We start from the raw sequence: 14,112 nt of genomic DNA, 5'->3' as shown, positions 1-14,112 counted from the left end.
TTTTCAGGGTTGAAGTTCAGTTTAGTTCAGTTCAGTGTAGTTTTAATATCACTGCTAAAAGTCCAAACACTAAAGAGAAAATCCAACGATGTGTAGCTAAACAAATCCCAAACCAAGCAAGCCAGTGACGACAGAGGCAGGGAACAAAATTCACCAATTGACAAAGTGAAGGGAAAAAAAACTAGAGAAAAACCAGGCTTTGTTGGGCACAACCATTTATCCCCTAGCCAAACTTTCTGTGTGGAGCTGCAGTCTAGGCACAGAACACTTGAGAACAATGGATATCCATCTTGGAGAACTGCAGGAGTGAGTATGTCACCAGCGAGTCTTTCAGGAATCCGTCTCATGCACTCCACTCCTCTATGACCACCACTGCATCAGCTCAGGATATGGCCTGGTCCAGGATTATGGATACCTTAGCATCATTTCTTTACAGGTCTTGGATTGCATCAATAGCCCCTTTCACATAGTGATACCGGTAAATATCCGGAAAATTTCGTTACGGAATTTTTCCGGAAAAGAGCATTCACACATCCATCGCAAAATGCCGTTAAATTCTGACATCATTAACTAGAAATAACTAGAAATGTTTGTAAACATTTGACTACATCACAAACTCTGTGGATGGATCAGTATTGTGAACAACTCCAATGAAAACATAGAGAAACACTTTAGCATGTCGAGATGTTCATGATATGTGTGTGTTCTGGCGCTATGGGCGCTTACGGGCACACGCAAAGCTTGAAGGTAAACAAACAACAGATTATCATAAACATTTTATCGATAATTAGCATAAACAGTTAGCATTAAGAAGGAACATAGAAATGTAATCTGACTAACATCTAGCAAGTGTCTGGAAAAATATTCAAAGGCTTTTATTCTCATAAACCGCGTGCACGTGAATGCGTCTGACTGTTCTGATTGGCTAAAGTAGATGTCTCACGTCAGCACGATCTAGACGTGTACACGCTCTTTCCGGAAATCTTCCTTCTGCGTTCACACAGCGCAGCATTCTGGCAAATTTCCGGTAATGTTACAACTTCTCTTTCCGGTATTTTCAAAAAGGGCCCGTTCACACATACACACCTTTCCAGAAAATTGCCGGTCATTTTCCGGAAAGGTCTGTATGTGTGAAAGGGGCTAATGTCTGGGGGCCTCAGGATGAGTATCCCCAGGTGGAAATAGAGAATAAAGAAAAATAATTGGTGCAGCTGCTGTTCATAGTGTATTTAAACGAGATGCAAAAATTAAATGTTATAATTGTAAATAGTACATGAGATGTAAAGAATATAAGTATTTCTAAGAAAATGTCTGGTGCATTTCGACAGGAGGAGTGGCTCCTACAGGTGCTTGTCAAGCCAGCTCACCTGCATGGAGCACACTTATCCATAATACCTTTATTTGATGCATTGTGTGTATCATTTACTAATAAGATATGCCTTTAATCTAGTTTTGAACTGTTTGAACTGTACTTACTATAATACACCAATAATAATAATTAAATTAAATAAATAAATAAAATCAACAGAGGAAATGCTAGATTAAGAAAAATTATATCAAACAAATATTCAAAAGATTGTCTCATCAACTATTTCAACTAAATAATATAAAGTATATACTAAAATATACAGACAAATATACAAATAAAATGAAATAAAAATTCAAAAAGATAGAAAATATTGTTTAAATATCTTTTTTAACTAATACAATTTTTTTTATAATGCTGAAATTAAAAAAGTTGGTTTTAGCAACAAGTTGATTATGGATCGCATATGTTGAGCTTAAAGCTTGTTTTAAATTATCATGTGTAAAACTTGGGCACAGGATTTCCTGTTTAAATGCCATAAATGGACACAGATGCAAACACACACACACACACACACACACACACACACAAGTGCAAGTCTTTTCATTTATTTTGTGCCATAAAAAAGAAGCAATCCTTACTTTCTCTGGACCTCCTCTTTTTGGTCTCCGTGGTAACTAGAATTCATGGAAGTGGGTTTTGGGATAAATAAGCGGGTGTTGAGGAAATTGGTAACACATGGCTCTGTGCACATGACTCTCCTGTATTTTCTTTTTTAGCCAATCAAATGTCTGCAATCCTGCTCTCAGTGTCCAGGGATTTGTGCCAGAGAGTGATTCTCTATGTTACTCCCTTAATAATGATCAAATCCTGGTGTCTTCCAGGCCTCACTGCCGTTGCATTATGTGTTTAGAAATCACACACTTAATCCCTTGCACACACATATATGCATTAAACACTCCCATTAAGGTCTTGGTACGCACAGACATATTCAAAACGGCTAATTTATCCACATAAGCCTTTTACGGAAGCATTCATCTGTTTGAAGGTTTCTGTCTTCCTCTGTTTTGCTGCAGTCCCCTCTTGTGGCCCCACAAATGTTTCTGCATTTGCTACTACCTCCAGCAGCATTCTGGTCCGCTGGTTTGAAGTTCCGGAACCTGACCGGAATGGACTCATCCTAGGATATAAGGTCAGTGAGGAATTAAAATTAAACTAAAGGGTGTGATACAACAGACTGACATCATAGGACTGAAATAGTGGTGCTTTGCATCACATCTTGGCTAAAAGACCTAAGCACACTGCAAAGACTTCCCAACACCCATTAGTGACGATTTCTCCCAAATTAGCATAGAATGATTGTCTTGTCTTTTAATCTGCCACTATGCTGACACATAGGCATTTGTAGCCTCGCCCTCTTTTGAAAAGACCACAGTCTCATTTGAATTTATAGTGTCAGTCACCAAAATGGCGCAAATTGGATCAAAGCCTAAAATGGGTGGTTTTAAAGAGTTATAAAACTTAATATTTGGTATATTTTGCGCTGAAATGTCACATACACACTCGTATTGTGAAAAGCGGCATAATGGGTTCCCTTTATGGAAAAAAAAAAGTCTTTTTTTTTCTGAAAACAATACGATATGTGTCGCTTGTCTAGAAAATGCTCCTTGATTTAAGAGTTTATGGATATTTGGACTTGAAACAAGACAAAAACTCTTAGAAAGAAAAGCATTTTTTTTTTTTTGTGGATATGCCACATATATTTAGAAATATTGCAAAAATGGCAGATTCAATGTGCTAAATTGACTAAAACCCACTACCTGGATCTTACCAGTGAGCAATGCAAAAACAATGATCCAGTGTTGACCAATGACTAACAACAAACTTGTGTATCAATATCCTAAGCTACCTACAAACATTCTGACCTACATTTTAATTACTTTATTGAACACAAAATCAAATTTGCATTTTTGCATACAATTAAAGTTTCTTTGTACTTCATTTACTAGAAATTCTATACTTCTACTTCTTCACTTTCAGGTGGCATACAAGGAGAAGGATTCAGACTCTCCTCTTCAGTTCTGGACTGTTGAAGGAAACGCCAGTCATAGTGTTCAACTGACCGGACTGGGGAAGTATGTTCTATATGAGATCCAGGTTTTAGCCTTTACCCGCATTGGAGACGGTCGACCCAGCACTCCTTCAATCCTGGAGCGAACCCTTGATGACGGTGGGCATGATAATGCACCATTAATAAATAGTTTCTTTATCATATACTCAGATGTGTCTTTGATATTGTATGATTTTTTCCGTTTTAGTTCCTGGGCCGCCTGTTGTCATTCTGTTTCCTGAAGTTCGGACCACCTCAGTCAGACTCATCTGGCAGCCACCTTCCCAACCCAATGGCATCATACTCGGTAAGAGGTTGTTTGCTTGTTTGTCGTGTGTCTGCATGTTTGATTGTGCATGCATTTTTGCTTTCTGATGTTTATACTTGCATGCTTGTTTTCTAAATGACCTCTTTTACCATCATGCAAACAGAAAGAGTTACGTTATTTTCAGTATTATGGTTAATGAAATTTAGTGCAAATAAAAACAATCACACAATGTCATGTAAATTATATTTTTGTTTTATTATGTTTGAAAGAAATGCAAACTAAGGCTACATTTAAGTAGTTCTGTTTTTGTATATTTTAAGACTCAGTTTCAGTTGTTAATCTAGTCCTTAAAGTCTCATTATAAAACAAAAAAAAAAAAAAATTGTATAGGCTAATTTGGTGCTTAAGAAGTGTTTCTCATTATTATTAATGTCACCAAAGCTTAAAACAACAGCATTTAATTACAATAGAAATATTTTGTTTCCTTGTGAATATCTTTACTGCCACTTTGAAATTAAAGTCTATTAAAAGAATAATAAAATCTGACCTCAAGCTAAAAACACATAATTGCTTCCATTCTTGAACAGTCCATTGTAAACAGAATCCCGTTTGTTTTGCTTTTGTTCAATAGAATGTGTTTCCTCTAATCAATGTGTTGCATGTCCCTGATGGCACGCAAGGAAAAGCACATATTGTCCTGTGCTGATGTCTATGATGTCATCATTTCCCTCTCCAGCCTATCAGATCACATACCGGCTGAACTCCACCAATAGCAACACGGCCACGTTTGACGTGTTGAACTCCAGCGCACGGCAGTATACTGTCACTGTACTGAGGCCGGAATCGGTGTATGTGTTTCGTATCAGAGCGCAGACACGCAAGGGATGGGGAGAGGCGGCGGAAGCCTTAGTCGTCACTACCGAGAAGAGAGGTAATCTACATTATTATCACACATCAACAATGGAGAAAAACAAGCTCAAACTGAGCTTTACATCAGTGTGTCTGGTGTGATTAAGAAGAATAAATAACTTAAAGTCAGATTTTGACTTTTTATAGATCTATTTTTGCACAATTCAGCAGTGGAATCAGTGGGGGGGCATAGTAGCTGGAGGTGGATTCACCCTGCTTTGACTGAACTCTTGGAATTTCTAGTTTATATGATCCTAATGATCTGAGTGATCTGTTAGGTTTCAGTGAGCATATCTGTAATGTATTGAGTTCCTAGACCATTTAGTGACTTATAGACAAGTAATAATACTTTAAAACCTATTCTGAATGTAAGTGGGAGCCAATGTAAAAACCTGAGGACAGGTGCTCTGATTTTCTGGTTCTGGTCAGAATCCTGGCTGCAGCGTTCTGGATGAGCTGCAACTGTCTGACTTTTTGGGGAGTCCATTAAGGAGTCCATAACAGTAATCCACCCTGCTGCTGATAAAAGCATGAAGACGTTTCTCTAAGTCTTCACTGGAGACAAAGATCTAATTTTTGCAATGTTTTTGAGATGATAGTACGCTGATTTACTTACTGCTTTGACATGACTACTGAAACTGAAACTGAAACTCAGATCTGACTCCAGAATCACACCAAGATTCTTGACCCTATTTATTGTTGTTTGACTATTAGAGCCAAGGCATACATTCACCTTGAGAACCACACGTCAGTTCCCAAATGCAATGACTTCAGTTTTCTCTTTGTTTTACTGTTCATTTCTAACAGTAATTCAGTAATATAAAGTTAAAGTAATAATTATACGTTAATTATTTTGTAGTAAAGTCAAATATTTGATAAAAAATTACAAATAAAATTTTAATTAAATATTTTAAATCAAAGCTCTCAAAAAAGTTAAGAAATAGTAAAAAAATGTATACAGTACTGTGCAAAATTTCTTTTTTTTTACTGTTTCAAAACTTCAAAAGACTTCTTTTAACACTTTCAGAGTTCTTCTTGAGGTTTAGAGTGCCATAGCTTTTTTCTGTCCAGATGATCTCATACAGTCTCTATAATATTCAGGTCTGGACCCGATAGAGCCCATTTCATGACTGTCTGTGTTTCATTAGCTGTTTTCTATCTTCGAATAGGATTTTATTGCAATTAGCGGATAATTATCATGCTAAAAATGAAAGTTATTACCACAGAAGTCTTTTCCAGAAGGAATGGCATAATGAATTAACACCTCTCTGTACTTTTTACATTCACATTTCCATCAATTCAGCAAATATTTCTAACACTGGTAAAAAATGCAGCTCAGTCCAGGACAAAGAGCCTCTCTCCAACATTGCTTTCACATATCTTAAACAATTAAACCAAAATAGTTCCAACTCTAACCTAACTCCTATCCCAGGGGAGTCCAAACTCGGTCCTGGAGGGCCGGTGTTCTGGAGAGTTTAGCTCCAATCCTAATCAAACACACCTGAACAAGCTAATCAAGCTCTGACAAGATATACTAGAAACTTCCTGGCAGGTGTGTTGAAGCAAGTTAGAGCTAACTCAGCAGGACACCAGCCCTCCAGGACTGATTTTGGGCACCCCTGTCCTATCCTAACAAACCATACATGTATACCCTGTATAAATCTTTAAAAACATCTACACTTTTAAATTACTAGTTTAATGGGCCACATATATCCATTATACCATCAGTAAAAAAACTGATTTAATGTTGGGCTAAAACATTTCCACAGTACTGTATGTATAATAATATAAAATAATATAATATAATATAATATAATATAATATAATATAACATAATATAATATAATATAATATAATATAATATAATATAATATAATATACATTTATTTCAGGCTATGTGTATGTCAATGATATGTTAATCAATTGATATGGCATCAATGTACCACCCATATCCGGATGATCTTATTGCGTATATGTTTGTGTGTGTTCATGTTTCTGAACGGAGACGTCTACGGTCCACTAAGGCTGAGTCCAAAACATTTCGATCCCTTCTAGCCAGAGCTGCTTTGTTGTGGTTTTACACTTCTGGAAGAAGTTTTCCTGATTTCCACCCAAGCGGAGGCACATTCCTCTTGCAGAGCATCATAATCAGAGCTTGGATTATTTATGCAGTTCACTGATCCAGTGTAGAGCACAGAACTTTTGACTCATGAAGACCTCTTATATAATGTAATATGAGAGTCATACATTTTCCATAACCTGATGTATTTTTAAAAATGTTCACCGTGTTCAGAAGGATTATAAGTGTGCAGTGAAGCAAGGATAATATTAAATGTAGACTCGCATACCCAGTGTTGATCATTTAAAACTAGTCTTTGAGGTTGCAGGTTATTCATAATTGAAAGTACACAGTCATTTTACAACTTGAAAGCTATGCTGAGGGTAAATATGACAACAAAGTCAGACCATAAAATTGATCTGTTTATAAGGATCTACATAAATGACTAAAATGCCATATTTCACACTCCAGGCCAATGTCACTTTGTAAATAAACATTATACACCTGCACACATTCTATTAACTGATTTCTAAAACAATTAACAATATAAGATTGCAACAACTTGTTGAAAAAACTGAAAGGGTGTTACACAATGCAGATTTATTTTTAAAGAAAATAAATAAATAATATTAAATTAATTAATTAATTAAAAAACCAGAGGGAAAAATATAAAAGGTCACACAGTACAAGATTGGTTACTCACTGAAGCTAAGCAGGGCTGAGCCTGGTTAGTACCTGGAGGGGTGAACCACATGGAAAAAACTAGGTTGATGTTGGAAGTGGTGTTAGTGAGGCCAGCAGAGGCGCCTAACCTGTGTGAGTCTTAATGCCCCAGTATAGTAAAGGGGACACAATACTGTCAGTGAGCGCTGTCTTTTTGATGAGACGTTAAAGCAACTTCTTGTAAACAGTAGGGGTGTAACTCCAGTGTCCTGGCCAAATTACCTCCATCAGCCTTTAATGATCATGGCCTCCCAATCATCCCCATCCACAAAATTGGCTCTATCACTGTCTCTCCACTCCACTAATAGCTGGTGTGTGGTGAGCACACTGGCGCCGTTGTCCTGTGGCTGCTGTCACATCATCCAAGTGGATGCTGCACACTGGTGGTGGTGGTGTGGAAAGACCCCTCCCCTCATGATTGTGAAGCGCTTTTCGTATATAGTCATACAAAATAAATGCGCTATATAAATACACATTGCTTTTACTTTAAATAATACATGTGCAGGACAACTCTCTTTTAACATCAGATTCAGTTTAAGCAGAGGCAGTAGTCTGTAATGTTTAAAAAAAAAAAAAAAAAAACGGTAATTTCATCAAAATTGGTGAAACATTTTCAGGATCCCAAAATGGTGTCATGTTAACTAACACCCCATAAAAACACCAACCAAAAGTAGCTGTTGTGGCAATTTCAAATAAAGAGACTATTACTGATCAAGAAACAAAGTCTTACAAGGTTTACTTTCAAAAAGATTTTATTCTTTGTAAAGAATAGGTCCGACAATAACAGCGAACAGCGCTTGCTGCAGACTGTGACACACAGGCTAGCCAGATACCAGATTTTATCTTCTTTACCCTGCTTCACACCCAGTACTTTTTAGAGCCTTAGATTGTAGAGCCAGGATTTACACTTATTGAATGAATGCAGTTGATGTCAGCATTATAAGTCCCACCCCCTTGATTTTTTTTCTTTTTTTTCAAATATTTCTTAAATGATGTTTACCAGTGCTAGGAAATGTTCACAGTATGTCTAATAATATTTTTTCTTCTTCTGGAGAAAGTCTTACTTGTTTTATTTTGACTAGAATAAAAGCAGTTTTTCATATTTTATAACCCATTTTAAGGACAAAATTATTAGCCCCTACAAGCTTTTTTTTTTTCTTTTGATAGTCTACAGAACAAACCATCGTTATACAATAACTTGCCTAATTACCCAAACCTTACTAGTTAACCTAATTAACCTAGTTAAGCCTTTAAATGTCATTTTAAGCTGTATAGAAGTGTCTTGAAAAAGATCTAGTCAAATATTGTTTACTGTCATCATGGCAAAGATAAAATAAATCAGTTATTAGAGATGAATTATTAAAACTATTATGTTTACAAATGTGTTGAAAACAAATCTTCTCTCTGTTAAACAGAAATTAGGGGGAAAAAATAAACAGGGGGCCTAATAATTCTGACTTCAACTGTATGTTTAAAAGCAGATGGACACCTTCTGAATGACCCTTCTTTTAATATTTGTTTTTGTATCATCTCTAGGAAGGCAGTTGAAGTCAGAATTATTATCCCCCCTTTGGTATTTCTTTCTTTTTTTATATATTTACCATATGATGTTTAACAGAGCAAGGACATTTTCACAGTATAATATTATGTATATTTTTCTGGAGAAAGTCTTATTTATTTTATTTCAGCTACAATAAAAGCAGTTTAATTATTATTATTATTATTATTATTATTATTATTATTATTATTATTATTATTTAATTTAAATAAAAAATTATTAGCTCTTTTAAAATGTAAATTATTTTTAGATAGTCTACAGAACAAACCATCATTAAACAATAACTTGCCTAATTACCATAACCTGTCTAGTTAACCTAATTAACCTTGTTAAGCCTTTAAATGGCACTTTAAAATGTATTGAAGTTTCTTGAAAATGTTTTATAAAATATTCTATACTGTCATCATGGCAAAGAGAAAATAAATCAGTTATTAGAGATGAGTTATTAAAACAATTATGTTTAGAAATATGTTGAAAAATATCTTCTCTCCCTTAAACAGAAATTGGGGATTCAAGTAAACAGGGGGGCTAATAATTCATACTTCAACTGTATTTGACTTAATATATGATGTTTGTAGTAAAAAAGAGAAGTTTTATTAAAATCAATGTTTTAGTAATAATTCAATTGAATTTATCCACTACATACAGTAGCTCAACTGGTTTAGCATCAATATATTTGAAGATATTGAAATCTTTCTTGGTAAGGCTAGTTTCAAGATAAGGAGAAAGTGTGTTTCTTTTTATCAATAAATACTGGGGTAGACCTTTAAGATGGTTCATCAGCGTGTCAATTAATAAGTTTCAAAAGTTGCAATTGAAATTAAGTTTTAGTTTAGTTTTTTTTTTATAACTTGCGTGACATTTTGCAAAGCTAGTAAATGGTTTGTTTGAACTAAAGGAAATAGTTTCCATTAAACCAACCAATTCACTGAAGAAGAGTCCTCTGGACTTCATAACTTTATGTATGACAGGAGTGTGTTTGCTTTTTCAGTGTTTTTAAGAGTTCTTATGCTTGACCTTTGACCTCCAGCTCGGCCTCAGCCCACCAGTCGTCCCACAGTCCCTCAGGAGAATGTGCAGGCGCGCAGTGTGCTGTTGTCATGGGAACCAGGCAGCGATGGTTTATCGCCAATCCGTTATTACACGGTTCAGGTCCGCGAGCTGCCCGAGAAGAACTGGACGGTACATTCTGCCTCTGTCAGCCACGAGTCCAGCTCCTACATTGTAGACAGGTACAAAAGACATCCACTGGAGTGTTTTAAATTAGTTGTCATTCATTCATACATTTTAAACAAAATTTTCCCAGCTTTAAATTTATTAGTTCAATCAAACTTTTCTAGTCATCTCAAGTTACATCTATCAAACTGACTTCAACTTTGTATAAATTAAAAACAAAATTGTTGAAACCTAATTAACTTACTGAAATAAGTTAAAGCAACATAAATATTTTACATTGTAGAGTAAAAGTGTCTTTTTTTTTCAGGCTGAAGCCTTTCACCTCGTATCAGTTCAGAGTGAAGGCCACTAATGATATTGGAGACAGTGACTACAGTCAAGAGAGTGAAGCCATCACAACACTACAGGATGGTCAGAACTTTTTCCTATCCTTTTTAATCTATGATTTATTATGGAATGTGTGTCCACTGTATTTAAAGGGGTCATCGAATGCATCTTTGCAAAAAAAAAAATTCTTTCAAAATTATATTATATTTTATAATAAAAGTATGTATTTCATGTACAATAATTAGTGCTGTGCAATTAATAATCACAATTAATCGCATCCAGAATATAGGTTTGTTTTGACATGAGATATGTGTGTGTGTGTGTGTGTATATATATATATATATATATATATATATATATATAGAAATAAACATTTTCTTAAAAATATTCATACTAACTCTAAATATTTCTAAAATAAGCAAAGTAGATTATCTTATAAAAGGAGAGTCAGCTCACAGTAACTACTTTTTTAGGAGAATTCTTATGGACAAAATTAAAGTGAGTCTTTCATAAAAAGGCTTTTTTGAAAATAACACAATATTTTACTTAACCTTAAAGGGAAAGAAATTTTGAAGAATGTTAGAAACCTGTAACCATTGACTTTCATAGTACACTGAAGAAAAAAAAAAAAGAAAAAAAAAAAAAATATATATATATATATATATATATATATATATGTGTGTGTATGTGTATATATATATATATATATATATATATGTATGTATGTATGTATATATGTATATATTTTTGTTTCTTGTCTATATATTCTTATATTTATGCAAGCAAAAAAAAATATTGTTCTGTTTTCAGAAATAACAAGTGATTATTCCCTTAAAAGAGCAAAATAATATGCCATTTTAATAAAAGTTTTTTTTTGTTTGTGTTTTTAAATCATCACTTAAAAATGTATTTTTCAGGATAGATTTTATTTTCATTTTAATGTGATTTAAAGTTTTCTTAATTTTTATTTTAATAGCTTTGTTTTTTGTTTTGTCTTTTATACATATATTCTTGTCTAAATATTTTATTTCTTTACTTTGTATATCTATGTTTATTTATGTATTTTTTACATCCATAGATCTAAATGCCTTGGGATGTGTCTTTTAAAAGCTCTTTAAAGAATAAACTGTATTACTTTTAAATTAATGTAGTTGCAAAGAAAAAAAACAAGATGATTTTGCCTAACGTATTGGCAGATTGTTTGTTTTGAGGGGAAAGTCACATAATTTAGACTTGTTACTTCTTAAAACAAGACACTATTTTGTGCTTGTCTAGAAAATGTTTCTTTATTTAAGAATTTTTTAATATTCGGACCAGAAACAAGACAAAAACATGAAAATCTTTTTCTTTTCTTTTTTTTTTTTTTTTTTTTTTTTTTTACGGTGGAGTAAAACAAAATACTATGTAAGTCAATGGTTACAGGTTTCCAGCATTCTTCAATATTTCTTATGTTGTGTTTAACAGAATATAAAATCCCAAACTGGTTTGGAACAGGTAAAGGGTAAATAAATAATGATAGACATGTTACTTTTTGTGTGGATTATCATTTTATATTTAACACACTATATTTACATTAACACTGCATATTTAAAAAATACTATAGAAGTCAATGGACGTTCCAGGAAGTTACCTGTGCCATGGAAGTTACAGGTTTCCACCATATTTATCATTTCTTATTCAGTTGAACACAAAAACTCACATTGATTTGGACAAAGTGACGGGTAAATAAATAATGGCAGAATATTTAATTTTGGGTGAACTATCCCTTTAAACACTGTATTCTTCTCTCTGTGACTCCATTGTCTTCTGAAAATATACAGTCAAGTCTTTCTGGATGTCATGAATCGACCATTATGCAGCACACAGATGCTAGCCATAATAGCAGCCAAGTTTTTATTGTCAGGTGATGTCATTGTGCACCAGTGATGATGTCATTGCTGGAGGCAGTAGACTGAGGTATTGCAGTATCTCTGGTTGCCATGAAACTAAATTAAGCCTAAGCAACTCTACTGAAGTGAGACGCCACATAATGCTTGTTTGAAACCCAATGCAACAAATCAGGCTTTGAGACCAACTTGGCATGTTAAGCAATGTGATGTTTATGTAGCGTAAAACTTTGGATGCCAGGTACAAAGACACGGTTTAATTGTATCTCTTGCTCTCTCTCCAGCTCCAGACGAATCTCCTACAATTCTCACCGTCACGCCGCACACCACAACCTCGGTGCTGATTTGCTGGCAGGTAAGTAAGAAGCAAGGAATTTCCTCCATGCTTGATAATGCAGAGCTGCAGCAGTCATGCTTTTCCATCAACAGATTGTAATAACAGAGCAAGAGGACATCTTAAAGTCGTATTCTCAGAGTCACCGTAGAATTAAGTTTTCAAAGAGGGCTTGTTTTAAAAACCGCAGGGCCTCTGGTTCATGTCTTTATCCAAAAGGTGAGTGAACTGCTTCCTCCCACTGAACCAGTTCATTCATGCTTTATTACGGAGGGTTGGGGGGGGGTCCTCTTATAATAAAGGGGATTGTTCAGTTTGAACTTTTGTAAAAGTCTGGTTTATACTTAGATTTATCCTGAGGCTATTAGCAACCTACATGTGTTTACACAACGTTCAATTATATGTAGTCTCAAAGGTGTTGTAAAACTTGTTGAATCAACCCCAGAGTAAGCTTTAAATTGAAGTGTTTTTTTTCCTGACCAATAGTGTGCATTCCTTCATGTTTTAATTCATCTTTATTTCTATATCACTTTTACAACATAGATTGTGAAAACATAGAAAAAGTTCTAGTAAATTGAAACTGCTTCAGTCCATTGTTTTCCTTTTTTCCCCCCATTTTTCGCAGTTTTGAAATTGTTTTTCCATTTATTTTAACCATAGGGATTTAAAAAACTAAAAATAACTAAAGAGTCCCTATTATACATTAAAAAGGGTTACCTTTATTAAAACCATATTTTGGTTTTATAGTTCTCCAACAAAATACTGATATGCATGGAAGGTCAAAAACACTTTCATTGTCTTATAATTTTTACCTTATTATCCCAGCGACTGCCATATGATTTGTTCAGTGATTCATTTGTTCCCAAACCCCTCCTTAGCGTGATGCTAATCTGCGCTGATTGGACCAATGACCCAGTGAAACAGAGTGAAATGGCCACCACCACTTATCAACAATATTGAAGTAGTCAGAGTGCATAGTGTATGTGTAAGCATACCTGTCAACACTCCTGTTTTTCCCAGGAGTCTTCCATATTTCAGACCCGTCCACCGCCACTCTCCTGTTTTTCTTATTTATCCCGGAAAACTCCCATAATTTTAACTACCATCCCCCAGCCCCCCTCCCCTCCGGTCACCAACATTGGTATAGGATCCGTAGCGGCAGCCCGAAACATGCTTCAAAGTGGTTACTAACACCACAGTACACAGTACCCGGTTCTCAACAGTGTTATTCAGACACCACACCCCCGAACATAACTACCCGGTCTCCCGGATTTTCAGGGACAAATGTTGGCAGGTATGTGTGTGAGCCCAATGCAGGAGTGCATTAAAGCAATGTGGTTTAACACCAGCATATTGCTCTACTCTTAACCGTAAATAAAAACAACAACACACATTCAGTATTAATGCACACAGCGGCAAAAGCTGAACTATTTTGAAACTTAACCGCCACACGAGG

General features: G+C 34.9%; 1 protein-coding gene across 14 annotated transcripts in view; it reads left to right on the top strand.

Annotated features, from left to right (window-relative positions):
- sdk2b (sidekick cell adhesion molecule 2b) overlaps nucleotides 1-14,112 on the top strand; it is a 628,575-nt gene that overhangs the window by 563,162 nt on the left and 51,301 nt on the right. For all 14 annotated transcript variants that reach the window (XM_087276682.1, XM_087276677.1, XM_087276680.1 and 11 more), the window contains 7 exons: nucleotides 2,383-2,498; nucleotides 3,347-3,536; nucleotides 3,625-3,723; nucleotides 4,421-4,615; nucleotides 9,964-10,165; nucleotides 10,417-10,520; nucleotides 12,607-12,677. In XM_087276682.1, coding sequence (XP_087132808.1) covers nucleotides 2,383-2,498; nucleotides 3,347-3,536; nucleotides 3,625-3,723; nucleotides 4,421-4,615; nucleotides 9,964-10,165; nucleotides 10,417-10,520; nucleotides 12,607-12,677 — 977 coding nt within the window. The remainder of the gene's footprint in view (nucleotides 1-2,382; nucleotides 2,499-3,346; nucleotides 3,537-3,624; nucleotides 3,724-4,420; nucleotides 4,616-9,963; nucleotides 10,166-10,416; nucleotides 10,521-12,606; nucleotides 12,678-14,112) is intronic.

The sequence above is a fragment of the Danio rerio genome, chromosome 12, assembly GCF_052040795.2.
Source record: "Danio rerio strain M-AB ecotype USA chromosome 12, GRCz13ab, whole genome shotgun sequence".
Classification (NCBI taxonomy): domain Eukaryota; kingdom Metazoa; phylum Chordata; class Actinopteri; order Cypriniformes; family Danionidae; genus Danio; species Danio rerio.
Note: the sequence above shows the minus strand (reverse complement) of the source record. Positions and strands in the feature narration are given on the sequence as shown.